Here is a 23,924-nt window from a genome sequence, read left to right on the forward strand (position 1 = left end):
CTATGCCAAAGGGCTCAGATAAGACTGTGGAGGAGCTTAACTGCTCACCTCATAGTAAGGCGTGAACTAGTTAAGGCAGTAATGGGCCAAGGAAAGTTTTGTGGCTAGCTGGTCTTGCACTTGGCATTCACAAGTGCGCTCTGCACACTCTGTACGTGGCAAATGCTAACAGTCCATTTCTCAGCTCCTTGCAGTCCAACCGCAGGACCGCCCGCAGCTCCAGGTGTTTCCGGAGCAAGTTCGTTGCGGCTTCCCGCAGGGTGCACCCCGCCGTTCCAGCAACCAGCAACCGCGCTAGCCACTTCCTTCTTCTACGTGCAGACACGCCAGGGTAGCTAACGCGAGCCCGAACACTTTCCAAAGGCCCAGTTTCACGGCCCGCCAACCCGAGCGTGAGGGAGGGACCCACGTCGTCCCGCCCACCGACGCCTGGGCACGTCGGAGGCGGGGGGCCCCGCCCACCGCGCAGGCCGAGACGCCTCTGGATTGGCCACCGGGCTACGGGTGCTCGGATAGGACGCCCCCCCCCCACTTTCCCGCCAGCAGCGGCCGCGCGGTGGATGCGGTGCCTTTAGGCGCGCGGAGTGGTGGACCGGTCGGCCTGTCAGCCTTCATCATGTCGCGACAAAGCACCCTTTACAGCTTCTTCCCCAAGTCCCCGGCGGTCGGCGACACCAAGGACGCCGCAGCTGGGGCCTCACGCAAAGGTGCCGCCGCCTCCCGATCCTCTGCTTCCCGCGGCAGGGATGCGGCCTGGAGCAGACCTGGATCTCGGCCCGCGGCGGTATCCGCCTCGTCGCCAGAGGCAAAGGATCTCAACGGAGGGGCGCAGAGGCCAGCCGCGCCGACCGTGCCCCCCAGGTAGCCGGCTCCGGGCTGAGGGAGGGGGAGGCTGCTCAGTGCCGGGCGGCGGGAGGAGGGGCGACCTGCCCGGGAGAAGCGGGGCGCGCTGCAAGCGCACTCCCACCTTGGGGGTGGGGTGGTGTGGGGTGGGAGGGGAGGCTCGTGCGCGGAGGCCCCCTCCCCCGAATTGGCCAGGGCGGGGAGAGCGTCCTGCTGCGGTCCGTGCCCGAGGGGGCGGGGCGGGACGGGGAGGGGGGGAAGGGAGGGAGGTTCCCCCCCCCCCCCAGCGCGCCTATGGCGGAGACGCCTGGAGGGGAACTCTTGGGTTGCAGGTGGAAGTTTGTATGTAGTGAAAGCGGTGTTCCAGTTTGGAATCCAGAATTTCACAGGAGGGCAGAGTGCGGAAGCTTTTTCGCAGTTAGTGGGTGTTCGGAGTGTTGGGCAAGAAGGTTTACTGGGGAAGCTTGCCTGGAGTTGTACTCGCACTTAGTGAATTTGGCTGTCCTTTGTAGGAGCAACTAGGAACATTTTTAAAAGCCCTCTTGTTTAAATACATAATGTAATGGTGACCGTTTAAGTAAGAGACTAAAAAAATAAGATCAAATCGTTAGCTAATGGTTCTTCGCAGCGATTCCTTCTCTTCTCTCTTCTCTCTCTCTCTCTCTCTCTCTCTTTTTTTTTTTTTTAGGTTTTTCGAGACAGGTTTTCTCTGTGTAGCCCTGGCTATCCTGGAACTCACTCTCTGTAGGCCAGGTTGGCCTCGAACTCAGAAATTACGCCCCCCAAGTGCTGCCGCAGCCATTTCTGATTGGCTGGATTCCAGGTTTCCTACAGGAAATGTTAGATTTTTCAAAGTTTAACTGTAATTGTAGGGGCAGTCGGTGCGTGTGTGTGTGTGTGTGTGTGGGGGGGGTGGTTCTTGTTTTTGTGGTACTGCGCCTGGAGCATAGGACTTTGCAACCTGTACCACCGAGCTTTCGTGTATTGCCTGCAGTTGTGGATTTGAATACAGGAAAAGGCCACTGGAGTAGTCTAAGGTTGGAGGTTGTAACTGAGAGCGCTTAGTGTGTTCAGGCCTGTTAGAGAATTATTAGTAGGCTCTGCTTGTGGGGAAAATAAATGTAGCACCTGATGAGAATTGAATACTTACTTGGATGTGAATTGGTTTTGTGGTATCCAAAATAAAGGCACACACTTACCTTACTATAAGGTAGTTTATGTATTTTAACGTATCCTAATTATAAAGTGACCTAAAGCCAGATTCCATCCATACTACTAAGTCCAAATAAATGTCCTTGGATCCATTTCCTGGGATTACAGGCTCTGGTCTTTTTAGTCTCAGTTAGAACACCCCTCGCCCCCCAACACAGACACACACACACTAGTATTAGAGGTTTGTCTGTAGACTTTATTAACGTGGTATCTATAACTAGTTTAAATTTGCCATGTCTTGCTTTGTAGACCACATTGGCCTTGAGTTTGACAACCCTGTTCTCAGTGTTTCTGGAACATGTTCCCCCCCTCCCCCCAGCCCTGGAATGCTAGAATACAGCCGTGCGCCATTCTTTGACCTTCATACATAGATGAAGGTGGCTTTGAACTAAGTTTTCTGTTTTCTTCTCTCAAGTGCTGGGCTTACAGGCCTGTGCCTCCGTGTGTCTAGCTTCTGTTTTCAAAGAGTCAGTTAAAATGTTTGTTGATGAGTTAGTTTTACAATTAATAGTTGGTCCCACAAGCACTAAGTATAATCCACAGTCTCCCAGATAACCCGAAAGTGTTTTGCCTGTGACTGAGCACAGGCAAATTTTAAAGATTTATTTCATGTATATGAGTACACTGTTACTGTCCTCAGACACACCAGAAGAGGGCATCACATCCCATTACAGATGGTTGTGAGCCACCATGTGGTTGCTGGGAATTGAACTCAGGACCTCTGGGAGAGCAGTTGGTGCTCCTAACCGCTGAGCCATCTCTCCAGCTCCTGTGTTTTACTTCTTAACTGCCTTTGAAGTGCTGAAGTGACTTGCCTTGACTCCTGTTTTTTGTGTCCACCTAGATACCTTCGCCCTCATTCACCCAGTATGGGTGGCTTTGGCAACACTTGGAACTGTCACCATGACCACTGTCTAGATGTAGTAATCAATGTAATGTTTGCACAAGCTAAAATATAAAATAGCCAGGAAGGGTAAATAAAAAATATCTGTAGTGTAGTGTCTGGGGAACACTGCTAAGCTTTGCAGAAAAACAAATGTTACAAAGCTACTCCAAAACCGCCCTGGCCCTGCCTTCCTCAATTTAATTGGTTTGTCTGTAAAAAGTGCCTTGTCCCTGAGCTTTGGTGCTGAGAGACAGTTTGGAGGCCTTAACCTGCTTTTGGTTTGAGCATTATTAAAGGACTCTTCTGCTCTTAACTGGCTTAAATAGCATGTTGGTGGTAACTATTTGACTTACATGTTGAAGTCAACCCTTTAATCCCTGCACTTGGACAGCTTGATCTCAGGCGGGTGGAGGCTAGTTTATTTAGAGTTCTAGGCTAGCCAGCACTACATATTGAGGATATCAAAAAAGTAAAGTTTATTTTGTGTTTATGGGTGTTAGGACTGCATGTGTGTCCATACCACAGGTATGCCTAGTACCTGTGAAGGGTAAAAGGGTCATGAGCTCCTATGTGGGTGCTGAGATTTGAACCTGGGTCTTCTGGAAGAATAGCCAGTACCCTGCTTCTCTGAGCCTCATCTCTAGGCCCTTGATTAATATTTTGAGATAGTCTCTTGTATCCTAAGCTGGCCTCAAAACTTGCTGTGTAACAGAGGACAACCTTGAACCTCTGATTCCTCTGCTTCTGGATATTTGCTTTGGTTTTTCGAGACAGGGTTTCTTCATACAACACTGGCTGTCCAGGAACTCGTCTATAGACTGGGCTGGCCTTGAACTCAGAGATCCACCTGCCTTTGCTGGAATTAAGGGTGTGCCCTACCGATGTCCATTGATCTGTTTAAAACTTAAAACGTTACGGAGTACAGTATTCTGGTTTCCTCTTGGGTATCAGGAAGAGCCAGTGTATGCTATTGGGGCAGAGAAGATAAGTTTGGCTAATTTCTCTCTTTCCTTCTCTTTGGTTATAAAGGACACAATTTAGGAACAGGTAACAAGTGTATTTTGCTTACATGCATGTATGTGTTCCCATGTGCATACCTGCTACCCGAGGGAGGCCAGAAGAGGACCTCAGCCTTTGTAGTTACAGATCATTGTGAGCTGCCGTGTGGGTGCAGGGAATCGAACTTGGTTCCTATGAAAGAATGCCAGTGCTCTTAACTGCTGACATCTCTCCAGCCCCGTTATTTTTATATTTTTAAAAATTACCTGTTAGTCTGTATTCATGCTATAGTAAGTTGTTAGTGTATGTATGTCTGTATTCCTGCTATAGTAGGTTGTTAGTGTATGTATGTCTGTTTTCATGCTATAGTAGGTTGTTAGTGTATGTATGTCTGTATCCATGCTATAGTAGATTGTTAGTGTATGTATGTCTGTATCCATGCTATAGTAGATTGTTAGTGTATGTATGTCTGTATCCATGCTATAGTATAGGTTGTTAGTGTATGTATGTCTGTATCCATGCTATAGTAGGTTGTTAGTGTATGTATGTCTGTATCCATGCTATAGTAGGTTGTTAGTGTCTGTATGTCTGTATCCATGCTATAGTAGATTGTTAGTGTGTGTATGTCTGTATCCATGCTATAGTATAGGTTGTTAGTGTATGTATGTCTGTATCCATGCTATAGTATAGGTTGTGGAAATCAGAGGACAATTTGGAGTTGAATCTTCTACCGACTGTCCTGGGGATAGAACTCAGGCCATATATTGACTTTGGTATTTTTTTTTTAGACAGGGTTTCTCTCTGTAGCCCTGGAATGCACTCTGTAGACCACCTGTCTCTGGCTCCCAAACACTGGGATTAAAAGTGTTTGCCACCACACTTGGATACCTTGACTTTTCTGAAAAAATAATTACACTATTGGGGTGGGGCATGTATGGGAGATGGGTATGACTGTGTAAATTTTGGCACAGGGTGTGTCTGGAGTTCAGGACAATTTGTGAGAGGCACCTTTACTGAGGTACTTCAACTTGCTGAGCCATCATCACGCTGGCTTAGTCTGAATCCTCCCTCCCTCTCTCTCTCTTTCGAGACTGAGTCTGTATGTATCCCAGGCTGACTGTGAACTCACAGAATCTGCCCCTGTTGTCCTCATCGTCTTTGTCGTCATCATTGTCTTGTCGTCTTCCTCCTCCTCCTCCTTCTTCCTCCTCCAACTCCTCTTTTTTTTCCCTCCCGAGACAGGGTTTCTCTGTGTAGCCCTGGCTGTCCTGGAACTCACTCTGTAGACCAGGCTGGCCTCGAACTCAGAATCTGCCTACCTCTGCCTCCCAAGTGCTGGGATTACAGGCATGAGTCACCACTGCCTGGCTGCTGCTGCTGCTGCTTTTCTTTTTTCTTTAAAGATTTACTTATTTTATGTATACGAGTACACCATTGCTCTGTCCGACACACCAGAGAGAGCTTACGATTCCATTACAGATGATGGTTGTGAGCCACCATGTGGGAATTGAACTCTGGAAGAGCAGTCAGTGCTCTTAACTGCTGAGCCATCTCTCTAGCCCTGCCCGTTTTCTGAGTGCTGAGATGGAAGCTGTGCCTCATCAGTTCATACGGGGACTGGGAGATTGGATGGATTGCAAGTATTTTAGTTCAACACACAGAAGGAAGCCACCTAAAAGATAAGCTGGGCACGGTGGCAGATGGCCTGGCACTGGGGAGTTAGATCCTGATTTGGCCAGCCCATCCTATTTGGCAAGTTCTAGGCCAGTGAGATTATGTTTCAAGACAAAAAAGGTGGCTGGTAACTGAAGAATGACACCTGAGGTTGACCTCTGGTCCCCATATCCTTGTGTATATATAATTTGCACACCTGTACACACACAAAGCTAAGCTTTTAGTATTATTAGAGAGATCTGAGCCTGGTAAGATGGCTTACGAGGTAAAGTGGCTGCTGCCAAGTCTGATAACTGAGTTTGAATCCTGGAATCTCGTGGTGGAAGGAGATTTATTTATCCTTGGCTTTCATGTGCATGCCACAGCAGTTACGCAACCACACACGGACACACGTTAGGAAAAAGGGGAAAGGAGCCTGAGCCTTGCATCAGCCAGTGTCTGTTTTATTGTACCACTTCTGGAAAATGCCAGCCAGCCTTGACCCCGGCTTCTTTCCCCTGCAGCAGAAAAGTCTGTCTTGGCTGATACAGAGGTTAACCGGGAAAATTCTCCATGTGGGGAAATATATCCATTACATTTAATAGCATAAATAAAGGGGTGCTTGGAAAGTTTATGTTCTCTTCCCTCTTAAAGATTTAAGAGAACTTTGTTGGTGGCACTCGCCTTTAATCCCATCACTGGAAAACAGAGGCAGGCATCTGTTTGATGCAGTCCTTGTGAGTTCCAGGATTGCCAGGACCACACAGAGGAGCTGTCTTAACAAAACAAAACAAAACACCCCAAACAGAACAAAACAAAAAAAGATGTAGAGAACTTGTTTTTCCAGATGTGATTGGCTTTGTGGTAAACTGGATGAAGGGAAGGGAAGGTCTGACAAGATTGAAGGCCAGCCTCTAGTTTCCCCTGTAGTTGACCCTGACCCTGTTAGTGGTGAGGACTGTGGCTTTCCCTGAGGCCCTGATGTATGGAGAAGGAACTTACTAAAGTTCCTTGTCTAAAACCTGGTGTTTGGTGAGGCCAGTAATAGCCCTGCTCAGGGCTTTGGGGAAAGCTTCTGGACCCTGGAAACACCCTGCCTCCTACGGAGAGGCCAGTGGCCAAGGGCTGGCTATGGTGTTCAGTCCCAAAGCAGTTTCCTGCACTTGAGATACCCTTCAATACCCTGTGTTCTCTTTGTACAGCATTGCCTGATTAGTTTCCTGCTGACTTTGACCAATCTCCCTTCTGCCCCCAGGCTGTAATTTAGATGCCATACTTAATGACCCAGCTTGGCACCTTAGCATGTGCAAAGCCTCCTGACCCCAGTTTTCATATCTTTATTTTTTTCATCCTCTAGTTTGTCCTCAGAAATGTGTACCCAAAGAAAAACTTGTTGGACCAGGCCAGATTAGGAAGCAGTTATGTGGCTGTCTGAATTGTGCAGGTACAGCTTCTTAATGGTGACCCATGAAGTGAGCCTTAGGTGATGTTCATAAACTGTTGTATGGTCACACTATAGGACCTGAGATTGAGAGCTGGTCCTTCTAAAGAAGGGGAGCAGTATAAGATGGTGCTCATATTACAGTTGTAGTCTAAAAGTAATCTTTTTCCCACTTGAGTGCTGGGGATGGTAGCCATAGCTATGCCCATGTTAGGCAAGTTCTATAGCAATGATGTATGTCCCCAAATGAGTGTGTATCTGCACACAGACATATTTATTTATTTATTTATTTATTTATTTATTTATTTATGTCTTTTTTCGAGACAGTTTCTCTGTGTAGTCCTGGCTGTCCTGGAACTCACTCTATAGACCAGGCTGGCCTCCAACTCAGAAATCCACCTGCCTCTGCCTCCCAAGTGCTGGGATCAAAGGCGTGTGCCACCACCACCCAGCCACAGACACATTTTTGAGATAGATCTTGTAATCAAGGATGACCTTAAGAAAAATGATCGAATTCCTTCTCCTTTTTGTGTGCCATCATGCCTGGTTGGTGATATATTTTCGGAAGCGATACTAATACTTCATGATTGGGTCTAAGTCAGATGACTTGAAATGACTACTCCAGAAATGCATCAAGTATTCTTGCTGTAGTAATGTGCTTACTTTAATTGTTGTAAGGTGCTGAGGAAAACTTGCTGGGCTCAGAGAACATTGCTATTGCTACTTAATATGCTTGGGCAGTAGTTGTTAGTGGTCTTTCTATTGTGGACGGGATTCTTGTATGTCTGTTGCTTCTGAGTTCTCTTCTCTGTCTCTTCTTTCCTCAGAGACAACCTACGAGAACCGCATCAAGGTTTGTTTTTTTTGAGACAGGGTTTCTCTGTATTACAGGCATGTGCCACCACTGCCTGGCCTGAAGAATGAACCTTTGACAATTTTTCATAGGAATGTGTATTCAAAAGTTAGGTACTTGTTAACAGAACTAGTTTGGTGAGGGGAAACACCTTGGATGTTGAGAGTACATAGTAGCTCAGCTGGAACAATTCCAGGCTAAATTTAATGAATTAGATAATATAATTAGCAAGCTAATAATCATGACTTCAGGTCTTGTGGATTCTGATATGTGCTGAATTACAGTATAGCAATGACTCACACTGTGGAGAGCAAGGCTCCTTCCCAGTGACAGTGCTCTCTGTGAGGAGCTGCTGAAAGCTTGGTCTCTGGCTTCCCCTTGAGGAAATACAGAGAGCAGCCTGGCTGAGGAGCTGACAGGCGCCTGACCTTCGGGAGCTAGAGAGCAGAAGTTTCTGAGAACATAAAGTTTTAACTACAAAGTGACCAAGCTGTTCTGACTGTTCTGACTAAGACAAGACAAAATAAAGTTAACAGTTCTCTGAATCACCCCCACCCCTCCTGCTACTGGGTCCCAGGGAAGGCCACAAACTGTCAACAATCTTATTGCAAAAATCCCTCTTGACCAGTAAATTTCAAAATATATTACTCATAGTAATCCACCCCCCTTGCAAATAGGGTATAAAAGATGTCTGCTTTCTTTGTTGGGGTGAACTCTCCCTGCGGGGATGAGTGACCCCAACGTATGTGGAACAATAAACCTCATGTTCTTGCATCAATCTTTTCATCAAATTGTGTGCTCAGGTTGTGTGCCTAAGCTCAAACCCTGAGGGGCTGTTGAGTTACACTACTGTAAGTTTGTTTTGTGACTGACAGGATACAGTCTGAATTTTGTCATCATTTTAAGACCAAGAAACAGTTGTTCATTGAGTACCAGTTTATTATTGGCTTGTTAAATAAGCATTGTCTTAACTTGCTTGTGTTACTAGAAAAGTTCCTTGAACCTTCTGACTTGCCAGACGCCTCCAAAAGAGCCTTAATGACTTCCTTAAACCTGTTTGTGGGTAATTGCCATTGAGGTAAGGTAGCCAAATAGTAACTGGCGCGTGCATGCATATATATATTTTTTTTCTTTTTTTCTTTTCCAACAGTTCTTGTGACTTCTCACCAGGTGATTTGGTTTGGGCTAAGATGGAAGGTTACCCCTGGTGGCCTTGCCTGGTTTATAATCATCCCTTTGATGGAACATTCATCAGGAAGAAAGGGAAATCTGTTCGTGTTCATGTACAGTTTTTTGATGACAGTCCAACAAGGGGCTGGGTTAGCAATCGGATGTTAAAGCCATATACAGGTAAGAGATGAATGGGGTGGGGGTGAGTCGTGAAATCGTGATGCGTGTGCTTCCTTTGCAAATGAAGGAATGGAGAGAGAACCAAGAGTTTGACTATACTTTTTACTTATCTGTTTTATCTTGGTGAATGTCTGTTACTCTATATAAAATGACCTCTTACAGCATCTGGTGATAAATGGGTTCTTCAGGACTAATTTTGACTTTAAAACTGCCTGGGCAAAATAAGAGTCAGGAAAATGTTTGTATTGTCATTGTGTATGTGCAATGTTGTGTCTTGGTCTTTAAATTTTTATCTTCTTTAAAGTTCCCATTTTTTGGACTGAAGGTATAGTTTGGTGATAGAGCCTTTTGCCCAGACAGTGCACAAGTGCAACACTTTCAGTGCAGAGTGCAGGGGTGGGGGTCGGGGATGGGGGGTTGGCAGGTGGATTGGGAGGGAGGACGGGACGGGATGGGACTGGACACACACTCCCATGGTTAGCTCTGGCTGTCTAGGCTAGTCTCAAACTTGTAAGAGTCACTTGCTTCTGCTTACATTCCAGAGTGCTGAGATGAAAGGGACAGAGGGAGCTTCTCTTTACTTTCTGAGACTAAGCTGTGCAGGCTACCTTGACCTCACTTAGTAGCCTAGGCTGGCTTTGACGGTTTTTGTTGTCTTGTTTTTCATCAGTGTGTTCATGTAGCCCTGGTGGAAGTTGAAATAATGCATGTTTTAATGCATTAGCCAGCCGGGTGGTGGTGGCACAGGCCTGTGATCCCAGCAGTTGGGAGGTAGAGGCACGTGGTAGGCGGTTTTCTGAGTTCGAGGCCAGCCTGGTCAACAGAGTAAGTTCCAGGACAGCCAGGGCTACACAGAGAAACCTTGTCTCGAAAAACCACCCAAAAAAAAACCATTAGCCAAGAACATGGATGGAGGGAAAGGCCTCCTTTATTCCAATCAAGTGTTTATGGGGGGAGTGTGGGTGTGCTGTGGTGTGTGGTGAAGCTAGGGTGGGTACTCTGGGAAAGATTCAGAGCCACCTTCCTTCCCACTGATAATGTTTGCTGCACTTACAGATTTTGTTCTTTAGAGAGATGAGAAGTTGTACCTTCAGCTTGTCTTAGATGGTCAATAAAAGATGTTTCACTGAATTTTAGGTAGTCCTGTTTTCTTGTACAAAAAAGGCCATATAATACTTTGGATCTGTTTTAATTTATACATTTGGCTACTTTTTTTTCCAGTCATGGTTATATTTGGGCAGAAGAACATATCAGAGACACTTCCATTTCTAGTCTCTTAGAAAAGAAATAGGGTTTTAAAAATTATTTAATATATGAGTGCTGTCAGCATGTACACCTGCAGGCCAGCAGAGGGCATTACCATCATTACAGATGGTTGTGAGCCACCATGTGGTTGCTGGGAATTGAACTCTGGACTTCTGGAAGAGCAGTTGGTGCTCTTAACTGCTGAGCTATCTCTCCAGCCCCAAGAAATGTTTTTTTACCATTAAATTTGTGATATTATGCTTCTGTTGAATAGAGAGAAGTTCTCACAATAATAATGAAAAAAAAGTGGTAGGGATTGTCCCTGGCCATGTACAAGATAGGCCAGCACCCAGCCATTACATTACATTCACATGAAATAATTCTTAAATGAAAATGAGTTTTATTTTACAGCAGGGGGTCTTTGAAATGTTGCTTTTTGGTGTTATTAGGATAAAACTTTATTTTTTTTAATGATAGGCCCCTTGTTAAATTTATTTTCTGTTGTTTTTTTCCTGAGACAGTTTTTATGTAGCCTGGGTTAGACTCCATCTCTTTGTAGCTGAACATGCCTTGAGATCTGATCCTCCTGTCTCTCCCATGTGCTAGAGATTATATTTAGTATTACCACTCCTGTTCAGCATAGTGCAGGGTTAAAATCCAGGGCCTGGGCATGCTTAGCAGGCACTCTACCAGCTGAATTACATTCCTAGCCTTGTTATTCAGTTGGGACAATTTTAGAAAGAGTTCTAACAAACCACACTTGTATCTGCTTTGAGGTTTTTCATACCTTGACCCATGATTCTGAGACATTAGAAGAAAGACTTAAGCGGTCTTAGATGACTAAATGGCAAAATCAAACAAGTAAAATTGAAGATTCCTATGTCATTGCTACTTTTTCCCTGATCAGCTTTTGATCTATGCATATTTGATCTATAAAAATTATAACTGATTATAACTTCTTGTTCATGTTATAAATTGGCCAACTCTTCAGCCACCTGGCTCATATTTATAAGTATATTTCTAGGTTCAAAGTCAAAGGAAGCCCAGAAGGGAGGTCATTTCTACAGTTCAAAGTCTGAAATACTCAGAGCAATGCAGCGTGCAGATGAGGCCTTAAGTAAGGACAAGGTTGAGAGGCTTAAGCTGGCAGTGTGTGATGAGCCTTCAGAGCCAGAAGAGGAGGAAGAGACAGAGGTCAGTTATTCCATTCTCTTGGGGGTAATGGGGGAAATGATGTGCATGTGATAAAGTGAAAAATAATAAAATATAGCAATTTTATGTGACTGCACCATTTTGTTTGTGCATGCAGACATCTGTTCTCCCTGGATTTTACCTTATTTAGAATTTCAACAGTCTCTCTTTTTTTTGAGATAAACTTTGTACCTGAAGCTGGCCTCAAGTTCAGAATCTTTGTGCTTTTCAAGTATTGGGATTACAGGTTGTTACAAATGTTGTCTCCCAGTCCAGGGGATTGAACCCAGGGTCTCAGATATGTTATGCAAATACTCTTCCACTTCGCCCACCCGCTCCCTTAGGAAAAAAAACTATTTTTTATTTGAGACAGAGTATCACTGAGTTGCTCAGGCCAGCCTAGAACTCTTGCCTCAAGCTCATAAGTTATACCAGGTTCCGTTTATGTTTAAAGTTAGGAAAGAACAGTTTCTCACGGTGTGTGACATTGAAGCCTATGAGTAAGATTGCACAGGGCTCATGGAGCACATGCTGGCCTTGAATTCACCAAGGAAGGGAGGCTAACTAGCGAGTCTCCTGCCCCTGCCTCCTACTGCTCCTGCCTCTTCAGTGTGGAGGCCAGAGGTGCACATCAGCATGCCTGGTTTATGAGCTGCTGAGGATCAGACCTAGGAGCACCTGAGCTCCATCTCCGCCCCGTGCTGCCTCACTACAGAGGTCCTCACAGCTCAGCTGCTCAGTGCTGCAGTCACAGCATTGCTTCCACAGATGCACTTTCCAAATTTTGCTTTGTTTTGATTGATTGATTGATTGATTGCACCAGAGATTGAACTAAGGACCTGTTTTATATTTACAAAACCCTTTCTTTGGCAGGTGCATGAGGCTTATTTATCTGATAAGAATGAAGAGGACAATCAAAACGAAAGTGGAGAAGAGGCACAGCCTAACGTTCAGGGGCCTAGGCGAAGTAGCCGGCAAGTCAAAAAGCGAAGGGTTATCTCCGACTCTGAGAGTGACATTGGTGGTTCTGATGTAGAGTTTAAGCCAGACACTAAACAAGAAGCCAGCAGTGACGAAGTGAGCAGTGGAGTTGGGGACAGCGATAGTGAAGGCCTAAGCACCTTTGCCAAAGGTGCCCCAAAGCGGAAGAGAGCCGTGGCTGCTCATGGTGGACTTAAAAGGAAAAGTATGAAGAAGGAAACAGGCTCAGCCAAACAGGCAACTCGTCTTCTGTCAGAAACCAAGAGCACCTTGAGTGCTTTTTCTGCCCCTCAGAATTCTGAATCCCAAACCCACATCAGTGGAGGAGGTAACAGCAGCAGTGGACCCACTATTTGGTATCACGAAACTTTAGATTGGCTCAAGCCAGACAAGAGAAGAGATGAGCACAGGAGACGGCCCGATCACCCTGATTTTAATTCTTCCACACTGTATGTGCCTGAAGACTTCCTCAACTCTTGTACTCCAGGGATGAGGAAGTGGTGGCAGTTCAAGTCTCAGAACTTTGATCTTGTCATCTTTTATAAGGTGGGGAAGTTTTATGAATTGTATCACATGGATGCTGTTATTGGAGTCAATGAGCTGGGACTGATATTCATGAAAGGCAACTGGGCCCATTCTGGTTTTCCAGAGATTGCATTTGGCCGATTCTCGGATTCCTTGGTGCAGAAGGGCTATAAGGTAGCACGAGTGGAACAGACTGAGACTCCAGAAATGATGGAGGCCCGATGCCGCAAGATGGCACAAGTATCTAAGTTTGATAGAGTGGTGAGAAGGGAGATTTGTAGGATCATCACCAAGGGCACACAGACCTATAGTGTGCTGGATGGTGATCCCTCTGAGAACTACAGTAGGTATCTTCTTAGCTTCAAAGAGAAGGAGGAAGACTCTTCTGGTCACACACGTGTATATGGTGTCTGCTTTGTTGACACTTCACTGGGCAAGTTTTTCATAGGCCAGTTTTCGGATGATCGCCACTGTTCCAGATTTAGGACTCTAGTGGCACACTATCCTCCAGTACAAATTTTGTTTGAGAAAGGAAACCTCTCAACAGAAACCAAAACCGTCCTGAAGGGTTCACTGTCATCTTGTCTTCAGGAAGGTCTCATACCAGGCTCCCAATTTTGGGATGCCAGTAAGACTTTGCGAACACTCCTTGAAGGAGGGTATTTTACTGGAAATGAAGATAGTAGTACAGTGTTGCCTCCAGTGCTTAAAGGTATGACCTCGGAGTCAGATTCTATTGGGTTGACACCAGGAGAAGACAGTGAACTGGCTCTCTCTGCTCTAGGCGGTTGTGTTTACTACCTCAAAAAATGCTTGATTGATCAGGAGCTTCTGTCAATGGCTAATTTTGAAGAGTATTTCCCCTTGGATTCTGACATGGTCAGCACAGTAAAGCCTGGTGCTGTCTTTACTAAAGCCAGTCAGCGAATGGTGCTAGACGCAGTGACATTAAACAACCTGGAGATTTTCTTGAATGGGACAAATGGCTCTATTGAAGGGACTCTGCTAGAGAGGCTGGATACTTGCCATACCCCCTTTGGCAAGCGGCTCTTAAAACAGTGGCTTTGTGCCCCCCTCTGTAGCCCTTCTGCTATCAGTGACCGTTTAGATGCTGTAGAAGATCTGATGGCTGTGCCTGACAAAGTCACCGAAGTTGCAGACCTACTAAAGAAGCTACCGGATCTTGAGAGGCTGCTGAGTAAAATTCATAATGTTGGGTCTCCCCTAAAGAGCCAGAACCATCCAGATAGCAGGGCTATAATGTACGAAGAAACGACATACAGCAAAAAGAAGATCATTGATTTTCTCTCTGCTCTAGAAGGATTCAAAGTAATGTGTAAGATTACAGAGCTTATGGAGGATGTCGCTGATGGCTTTAAGTCTAAGATCCTTAAGCAGGTTGTTACTCTACAGACAAAAAGTCCTAAAGGCCGCTTTCCTGATCTGACTACAGAACTGAACCGATGGGATACAGCTTTTGACCATGAGAAGGCTCGAAAGACTGGACTTATTACTCCAAAAGCAGGGTTTGACTCAGATTATGACCAAGCACTTGCTGATATAAGAGAGAATGAACAAAGCCTCCTGGAGTACTTAGACAAACAGCGCAGTCGGATTGGCTGTAAGAGCATAGTCTACTGGGGAATTGGTAGGAACCGCTACCAGTTAGAGATTCCAGAGAATTTTGCTACGCGTAATCTACCTGAAGAATATGAGTTGAAATCTACTAAAAAGGGCTGTAAACGATACTGGACCAAAACAATTGAGAAGAAATTATCTAATCTTATAAATGCTGAAGAACGTAGAGACACATCTCTAAAGGACTGCATGCGACGTTTGTTCTATAACTTTGATAAAAATTACAAGGACTGGCATTCTGCTGTAGAGTGCATTGCAGTGTTGGGTAAGGCTTTAGTAACCCTTTTTGTCCCATCTGTAAACCTATGTTTAATATGGGTGTGTGTGTGTGTATACACATATGTATATACTTATTTTGCATCAAACTGACTACATACATTGCAATTTAAGTAACTAAAACTTAGGTTATAGCCTTATGACAATTTCTATATAGTCTTGGAATAGTTTCAAATTTTTATCAGAGGGAATTATTTTCAAGTTTCTTTTTAAAAACATTTACTGGCACTAGGTAATTTCCTGATTTGTTTAAGGATCCATAGCCCAAGCGGACCTCAAACTGCTAACACTCCTCCTGCCTCAGATCCCTAAGTGCTAGGATTAGAGGACTGGGCCACTATTTTCCAGCTTTTACAATTTTATTATGTCATGTGGGGATCAGATCTAGAGCTTTGTGCACTCTGGGCTGTTTAAACTCTGCCACAGAGCCATTTTTTTTTTCTTTGAGTTAAATTTGCATGGAAATAAGACTAAGGCTGCATCTAGGCTTTCTGTGAGCCCTTTGCCTTGATTAGTGTATCTGGAGCCATTGAAGCATCAGCTTGGTTGGTGCGGGGTATTGAGCAGTGCTGGGGAGTAAATGTGGTGCTTTAAGCACAGGCTCTACCACGCAGCTAAGGCGCTATGACGCGGAGGTCTGTAACCGAGCTCATCTAAGCAGTGAGCAGATGTACTACAGTAGAGAGGTAGAACCCTCTCACAGCACAGGTGCTCTGAACTGTGCTCCTTTTAATGTCATTGTCAACTTTCCCCCACAGTCAGTACTAGCTGTAAAGTCACTCTCAGACATACCCTGTGCCACTAGTGAGAAGTACAATACTTTATTTTGTGTGTTAGGAGTTTCAGCATGCAGTAGTTCTTATGGGGATCCCTTTCCACAATATGGATCCTGGGGATTAAACTTGGGTTGCTGGCAAACACCTTTGATCTGAACCATCTTGCTGGTCAATTTTTAAAAAGACATATAGGAACAGGCACACATACTGTGTTTACCCAACAAGAAATTAACAAATTGATCAAGTCTTACATACATTCTCTTTTGACAGATGTTTTACTGTGCCTGGCTAACTATAGTCAAGGAGGAGATGGTCCTATGTGTCGTCCAGTAATTCTGTTTCCAGGAGAAGACACGCATCCCTTCTTAGAGCTTAAAGGGTCCCGACATCCCTGCATTACAAAGACCTTTTTTGGAGATGATTTTATTCCTAATGACATTCTAATAGGCTGTGAGGAAGAAGCAGAGGAAAATGGTAAAGCCTATTGTGTGCTTGTGACAGGACCAAATATGGGAGGCAAATCTACACTCATAAGACAGGTAGGTAATTTCTTCATGGTTAATTAATTAGAAAATCATTGTAATCTAGTCCATTTTCCAGAGAGCAAAGTTACCTAAGAAAAGCAGAGGGAATCTCCTTGTATAATTAAAATTTGTCTCCTCAGCCAGATGGCTCTTAGCCCAGATGGCTCTTAGCTAATGTTAAGGAAAGCTGGTAAGAAACACATGATTGCCGGGCGGTGGTGGCTCACACCTGTAATCCCAGCACTCTGGGAGGCAGAGGCATGCGGAATTCTGAGTTCGAGGCCAGCCTGGTCTACAGAGTGAGTTCCAGGACAGCCAGGGCTACACAGAGAAACCCTGTCTCGAAAAAAACCAAATCCAAAAAAGAAACACATGATTATCATGACCAACAAAGGAAGGAGTGGAGGTTTTAGAAAGTATATCCATGTTAATAAAATTATAGAGGTTATATAATAAAATAATGTACTGATTTATTTTGGTGCCTAGCAAAAAGGATTGAGCCCAGGACTTTTTTTTTTTTTTTTTTTTTTTAATGTGAACATAGTCTTACTGCTGAGCTGCACCACCAGACATCCTGTCTGCCCCCTAGTACTATTACAAATTAAGACTTGTTTCTGCTCCTTGATTTTGTCCTTTTAGAGGAAATTTTGAAAAGGCTGTAATAGTCATATCATTGTAATGTATTATGCTAACAAAATTGGCCGTATTGTATATATTTTTCAATTTTAAAACAAGTATAGGGCTTGTTTTCTGAGATAAATGTGCTAGGCCCAGGACTGGTTCCCAGCATCTGTAGTTAAAGCCCAGACAGAGGTCTTCGTTAGCTAGGCTTCGCTTGTGTGGAGTACCAGACTCCTACCATCGACTCTTGAATGTGTACTGTGTGCAGAAAGGCTTTTAAATGCCAATCATAATAATACCTACCTCCCATCTCCACAGGCTGGTCTGTTAGCTGTAATGGCCCAGATGGGTTGTTATGTGCCTGCTGAGAAGTGTAGGCTCACACCAGTTGATAGAGTGTTTACTAGACTTGGTGCCTCAGATAGAATAATGTCAGGTGAGTTTTTTTTTCTCCACAATTCAGTTGGCAAGGATAACCTGCCTTTTGTTTTAAACTTGGTGTTATTTATTAAAAAGAAAAATCACAGCATCCATGTTTATAGTTTCAATTCTTGCTCGTCATATAACAAGGTATAACCTGCTGTTAAATCAGTTCTATTTCTTTTTTTAGGGGAAAGTACATTTTTTGTTGAGTTGAGTGAAACTGCTAGCATACTTAGGCACGCTACAGCACATTCTTTGGTACTTGTGGATGAATTAGGTAAGACAGTTTTTGTCTAATGCCATGTCCCCAAAAGCTACTAAGAATGTTTCCTGCTCCAGCTGTCCTGCTGAGGTGCATTGTCCAGCTCTCCCTCTTTTAAATAAATGATTCATATACATCAGTCAAGAGCACGCAGATCTGCACGGTGTATATCTCTACTGTGCACGCCATGGGAGGGAGGCCCCTGGATGGCCTGCCCTTTTCTTCTCTCTTGGTTTTGAGACACAGTTGCCCAGGTTGGGCTTGAAACAGAGATTGCTGAGTCTTCAAGCCCACGTGAGCACGCTCAGTTTCTCCTTTCCCATGCATGATGCCACTGAGCTGCTGGAGGGTAGGCGGCCCCTCTCCCCACCTTACCCTTCTGCATTCCCTCTGTACCCGACTTGTAGGTATTTATTCTTGTCATGAGATGTACATCTCTTAATGTACAGTAATTTCACTTCCACAGGAAGAGGTACTGCAACTTTTGATGGGACAGCGATAGCCAATGCAGTTGTTAAAGAACTTGCTGAAACCATAAAGTGTCGAACACTGTTTTCTACACATTATCATTCATTAGTTGAAGATTATTCTAAAAATGCTTATGTGCGCCTAGGGCATATGGTATGTGGAATCAACCAGACATTTTTTCTGTTGGCATAAAGTAAACAGTAAAACTGATAAAATAAACTCTTCTTTCTTGAAGGCATGCATGGTAGAAAATGAATGTGAGGATCCCAGCCAGGAGACTATTACTTTCCTCTATAAATTCATCAAGGGAGCTTGTCCTAAGAGCTATGGCTTCAATGCAGCAAGGCTTGCTAATCTTCCAGAGGAAGTTATTCAGAAAGGACACAGAAAAGCAAGAGAATTTGAGAGGATGAATCAGTCATTACAACTATTTCGGTAATTATATCAGCATAATCTTCCTATAGCTGACTTTAAAGACTTGGGAGGGCTGATACAGAGACAAAAATCAAATAAATTTTCTTTTTTCTTTAAAGGGAAATTTGTCTGGCTAGTGAAAGGCCAACTATAAACGGTGAAGCTATCCATAGATTGCTGGCTTTGATTAACGGATTGTAGACTACATTGGAAGCTGAGTTGGCTTTTGAAAAAGGTGGTAAATTCAGACAACATTATGATCTAATAAACTTTATTTTTTAAAAATGACCATTTTTTCCATTTTCTTTCTAGGAAATTAAACCCTTTTAATTCTTATCTACCTTCTACATAATGGTTATTGAATACTCCACAATATATTAAGTCTAGATGTTATGGTACATGCATACACTTTCAGGCTGTTTATACCCACTGTCACCAATACACATAAATGGGGGGAGGGGTGCTATGAAACTGTATAGAGCTGTATATATACTGGTCTCAGCTTAATGCAGGAAATTGCTGTAATTTCCAGCTGTTTTGTCTAAACTGTTCAAATAAAAACTATGAACAGAGTTCAAATACAGGACTGTTTTGAAGAGACTTTCTAAAGTGTACTTTAAAACATAGTAGTTTTTACCTTTCACAAAACTGAGATACAAGAATACTTTTGTTTTACAGTGCATCCCTTCCTAGGAAGTCTCATTAGAACACTCACTTTTCTAGGGGTGATTTTTGAATGCTGCACAGGAAAGGGGAGGAAATAATAGTCTTAACTTTTCTTAAAGGATACCAGAAACATTGCTGGATATAATTTAAGATTAGTGTTTTTCTCTTTCATAGAAAGAACGTACATACTGGGACATGAGTACAGTTACAGCAAGTCTAGGTGTGCTAACAAAACAGGGCACATTCAAGTACAATAAGATTTGCTTGAAATTAAAAACAAACTACATGAGATTAAAGCATTAAAATCATATTCTCAATCTGAATACATGTTAAAAAAAAAAAAACTCAATGCAGAAGTGCTAGCTCACATTTTTTACCATAGTACAAAAGCAATCGGTACCCATGTCCGCAAAGGCAGCGACAAAGCTGCTTGTCTATTGAAGATTACGACTGCAAACCAGGCTGCATTCAATGCTAGTTGTGAAAACACCAGCCTTTTCAGAAGTTGGCATCTGTACAAAATTGCAGCTTATTTCTTCACTTCTGTCCCTTCAAAAGTCTTTACACAGTAATGCTAAAATACCCAGCTCTGAGATCCTGAGTCACTATATTGCCACTTTCTTTTTGGTAGCTTGAGCTTCATAGTGTCAACTGACCTTGTGTATCCATTTTCAGTACAGTCTCTTTCTGTAGCATGGGCAAGTATTTTATCTTCCAAAAGATGTTTAAGTTATGTTAGAATGGCAGGACTTTTTCTTTAGGGAAGGAATTCAGTTGTGCTGCAACGTATTAGATTCTATAGGTGGAGCAGAGTCATATAATGTATCTGTATCGTGTGTAGGCTCACCAGCTAATGTACAAGGATTGGACAGTGTTCCAGCACCACAGTCACAGAAAAACCTAAAGCAAAATGAGAATCCAAGAATTAGCAAAGTGAAGGGAAATAACTGGGTAACATAGTGACACATGTACTATTACATACCTATCATGTCTAATGAACTCTACATCATGTCCCTGGTGGCACTTCTTAATGCAGTTCACACATATGGCGTTTCGATCTGTGGTGTTACAAGTATGACATCTAAAAAAGCAAAATCTTGTATTATTGAACTTGTCAGAAATTCACAACACTGCATCTATGTCTGAATTTCTTTGTGGCTTTGAAAGGGAACTAGATTATTGTATTTGCTCAGGAAAATCTGGGTTATAAATACAGGCAGCCATGCTTTTAGTCCCAGCACTCGAGAAGCAGGGACAGGTGGATTTCTCTGAGTTCAAGGCCAACCTGGTCTATATAGCAAGTTACAGGGACTACACAGGGAAATCTTGTCTCAAAAATAGTTTGTATCATTTTGAGGATGAGAAGAGTCAGAACTAAAGCGGTGGTGTGTGTGTGTGGGAGACTTAGAATATATATGTAAAACTTGTAAGCAATCATTCTACATGCCCCCCACCCCTGGTATCTAGTCTCTGATGTTAGGCAATGACAATTTAAAGGAATCACTTCCACTTTTCTGTATTCGATCTGAGTAATTTATAAATATACCTGTAGAAGTCGTGCATGGGATAGCTGGTATAACTTGATATTTTATATAAACATTGTCCTCTACTAACAGCCTTTTCTATGGCATCTTGATTGTTCATTATTTTGTTATCTGTAAAAACAAAAAAGTTTTCAGTAGCCGAGGATACAATTATATGTAAGGATACAAATAGGTTTGTTGTCCTTGTATAAAACATTCCAACTTCTAGAACAAGCTTTTAAGGAAGACTCAACACTGGTCGTTTAAAAGTGCTGCTAAGTTGGAGAGTGACAGAAGGAATCAACAGTGCTTTGCTTTGTGGTCACTAAAGAACTTACAAAAGAACATACCTTTCATTGTCACATTAACACCAGATGCTAAAAATAAGCCTCCAAATCGGTTGTTAAAGATCTGATTGCCTTCTAGTGTTGCAGTTGCATGATTTGTAATTTCAATACCTGAAGTGAGATTTATAAACAAATAGATGCATGTCACTTTACACCATTCTCAAACTCTCCAAGCTGGGAGGGGTAAGCTGGTGCTCTTTGACCTGTTTGCTAACTAGCTAAAGAACAAACCAAGTAGTTAATCACTAACAACATTCAGGTTTGACTGCTGGTAAACTAGGGGGATTTTTAAAAACTACTGCAAAGTGGAACAGATGGAAGCAGACTGGAAGAAAGGATAAAGCTACTCAGAAGTATGTGGAATTAGTACAATTCTAAATGGTTATTTGAAGTAATGAAAGTAACCAGCTCTTGTCTTTTCCTTTTAACATCTAGAAGTTGTCAGAAGACTCACTTATTTCCATCTGAGTAAATTTCAAATAGGGTCTCTCCTAATAACATACCTTCTCTTAAAGAAGAACCTTTATAGTTACAGGTTGTAAATCAAGCCACAAACAAAGAAAATACAAACCTGCAGCAAATCCATCAAATATTCTGTTTTTTCTTAAGACTGGATGACTGTTAGTGCTGATAAGAACACCTGCTTGAGCGTTCCTGAAAATATCATTTTCTTCAAGGAGACCTACAATGAAAATATTTAGAGTAAATATTTTTAATTTAGATTAATATATAATATATATTATAGAGCAGATGTTGAACCAGGATCTCATTGTATAGCCTAGGCTGGCCTACGTGCTGATCAGCCATCTAGGTTAGCGGAAGCACTGCCAGCCACGCCCAGCACCTGCAGCAAGCTCTGCTGGCCCCTTTTACTTGGCTTGTTTAGCACTGCATTATAAATTAGCCCCTCTTTAGTTCAAAAGAAGGTTTTAGTAATTTGCAGAATTATGACCATTTTCCTTATTCCTGTCTTTCATCTGATACTCTTATATTCAGTTTTTGAGGGTTTTAAAAATCAATTTGCATATGAAGACTTAAGAGTATTCTAGTTTATAGACAACCTGTTTTTAGGTGCTGAAGTAGGTCAGTGGTTAGAGCACTGGCTGCTATTTTTCCAGGGGACTTGAGTTTGAGTCCCAGCACTATACGGTAACTCACAACCACGGTTAACTCCAGTTTTAGGGGATCTAAAGCTCTCTTCTGGCCTCTGTAGATATCAGGCATGCACAGTGTTACACAGACTTTAATAATAATGAATAAAATTGCTACTGCCTGTTTTAAATACATTTACATTTTATTTTAGCAAACATCTGACCTCAGGTACTGCTCACTGTGATGTTCTCTCATCCTTCCCTTGCATGGGAAGAGCCGATAGACAACTGACACCAGCCCCAGCACATCCCATCTATTTATTTTCCTTGCATGTTTGTGCACCATGGGCAAGCCAAAGAGTCCAAAAGAGGGCATTAAAATTCCCTGGGATTGGAGTTAAGATAAGCTACCATGTAGATGCTAAGACTTGAACCCAGGTCCTGTGCATGACTAGATTCTCCTGCCCCATCCCCACCCTTCCAGGCATGCAACCATTTCCTTGTAACTTTCTAAATAACTTCTTGCCTAACATTTAGCAAGTCCCTGCTGCTAACCAGCTTGCTTGCTTGTCTTCCTCATTCTCATTTATTGAATATATCCATGAATTCAGATGTGCGCGCGTATAGGTCTCTGGCTACTTAGTGAGATATGGGGACTAAAGCACTTTTACAGTATCTCGTGGTCCTCGAATGAGATTAAGACAGTTAAAACCCTTGAATGCACATAGAAAACTTTACCCAGTTCAGTTCTGTTAACTTCTTAAACATTCTAAACCACTTTCAGTTTCCTTCAGATTCTGTTAACAGTGTGCTACTCCACAAAACTGTAGATTTTATGGATGTCATACTGTTTTATTCACTGTGTGAAAAATTAGCTATCTCTACCACAGTGTTTGGTACAGAGATGTTCCATCAGGCATTAAAAAATAAATAATAGGCAAACAATTATATTTGGAAAGCCCTCTACCAGTTGACTATCTAGAGACATAGCTCCAGCTACTTATTTTATTATAGATACCTCAACACCCTGCAATGAAAACCAAGCCTTCTGTACTTTTTATTGGGGGTGTGGGGAGGGCAGGCTCACACTGAGCCCAGATTGGCTTTAGACCTGTGCTACTTCTCGAACCCCAAACTTCCAGGTACTGACATTAGGTGTGAGCCACTACAGTAGTTATCCTCACTGTAGTTACTAAAAAATCTAATTTCCATCACTGATGGGATCATCACTGTTCTGATGTAGTGAATTATTTTAAATACTAGTAATTCTTCATGTGTGATAATATAGTCTTGGCTTGCTGACACTGGAGCAGCAGTCAGTGCTTTGGTCTCAGTACTGTCTCCCAATCTATGAAAGATAATCACTGTGGGCTACTGCCTCAAGGCAGGAGCTGGCTTTACTGACCAGGATCAAGCTGGCTATGTTCTCTAACAGTTATAGAACCAACACTTGTTTGCTAGAGTTGCAGGTGTTTACATACTCATTAATTTTTGCTAGAGTTGCACGTGTTTACACACTCAATTTGTCACATCTTCTGTACTTGACTTTAATGTTAATTAGGATAGTAGAAGGACCAGAGTGAGGAGTTACAATTCTTACCTTCAAAATGCTTTCTGACAACTGGCAGAGTTAAGGTGGTTACAAAAGATGGAAACACTATAAATATTCATTTGTCTAATTCTAGGTACTAATTTCTTAAACCATCTAAGGATGTG

At 43.0% G+C, this 23,924-nt stretch overlaps 2 protein-coding genes across 3 annotated transcripts in view; one reads left to right on the plus strand and one right to left on the minus strand.

Moving 5' to 3' along the window:
• Window positions 1–507: 507 nt before the first annotated feature.
• On the plus strand, window positions 508–18,869 carry Msh6 (mutS homolog 6). Its single transcript, XM_052186577.1, has 10 exons — window positions 508–861; window positions 9,038–9,237; window positions 11,507–11,676; window positions 12,547–15,082; window positions 16,140–16,408; window positions 17,333–17,450; window positions 17,625–17,714; window positions 18,166–18,320; window positions 18,403–18,602; window positions 18,701–18,869. The coding sequence occupies exons 1-10, from the start codon at window positions 617–619 to the stop codon at window positions 18,780–18,782; spliced, it is 4,065 nt and encodes a 1,354-aa protein (XP_052042537.1). The 5' UTR covers window positions 508–616; the 3' UTR covers window positions 18,783–18,869.
• Window positions 18,870–19,576: 707 nt separating this feature from the next.
• Window positions 19,577–23,924, minus strand: part of Fbxo11 (F-box protein 11) — a 72,549-nt gene continuing 68,201 nt past the window's right edge. For both annotated transcript variants that reach the window (XM_052186578.1, XM_052186579.1), the window contains exons 19-23: window positions 21,689–21,799; window positions 21,121–21,228; window positions 20,794–20,902; window positions 20,230–20,328; window positions 19,577–20,147 (exon numbers count right to left, since the gene is read on the minus strand). In XM_052186578.1, the coding sequence (XP_052042538.1) occupies window positions 20,018–20,147; window positions 20,230–20,328; window positions 20,794–20,902; window positions 21,121–21,228; window positions 21,689–21,799 (557 nt within the window). In that variant the 3' untranslated portion in view covers window positions 19,577–20,017. The remainder of the gene's footprint in view (window positions 20,148–20,229; window positions 20,329–20,793; window positions 20,903–21,120; window positions 21,229–21,688; window positions 21,800–23,924) is intronic.

The sequence above is a fragment of the Apodemus sylvaticus genome, chromosome 6, assembly GCF_947179515.1.
Source record: "Apodemus sylvaticus chromosome 6, mApoSyl1.1, whole genome shotgun sequence".
Taxonomy (NCBI): Eukaryota; Metazoa; Chordata; class Mammalia; order Rodentia; family Muridae; genus Apodemus; species Apodemus sylvaticus.

Bases quoted from the DNA above. Each gene is read 5' to 3' on its own strand.
- Msh6 (XM_052186577.1), top strand. From the start codon at position 617: ATGTCGCGACAAAGCACCCTTTACAGCTTCTTCCCCAAGTCCCCGGCG. The intron at 17,451-17,624 runs GTGAGTTTTTTT...TTCTTTTTTTAG, and splicing joins CTCAGATAGAATAATGTCAG to GGGAAAGTACATTTTTTGTT. The intron at 18,603-18,700 runs GTAATTATATCA...TTTTCTTTAAAG, and splicing joins CAGTCATTACAACTATTTCG to GGAAATTTGTCTGGCTAGTG.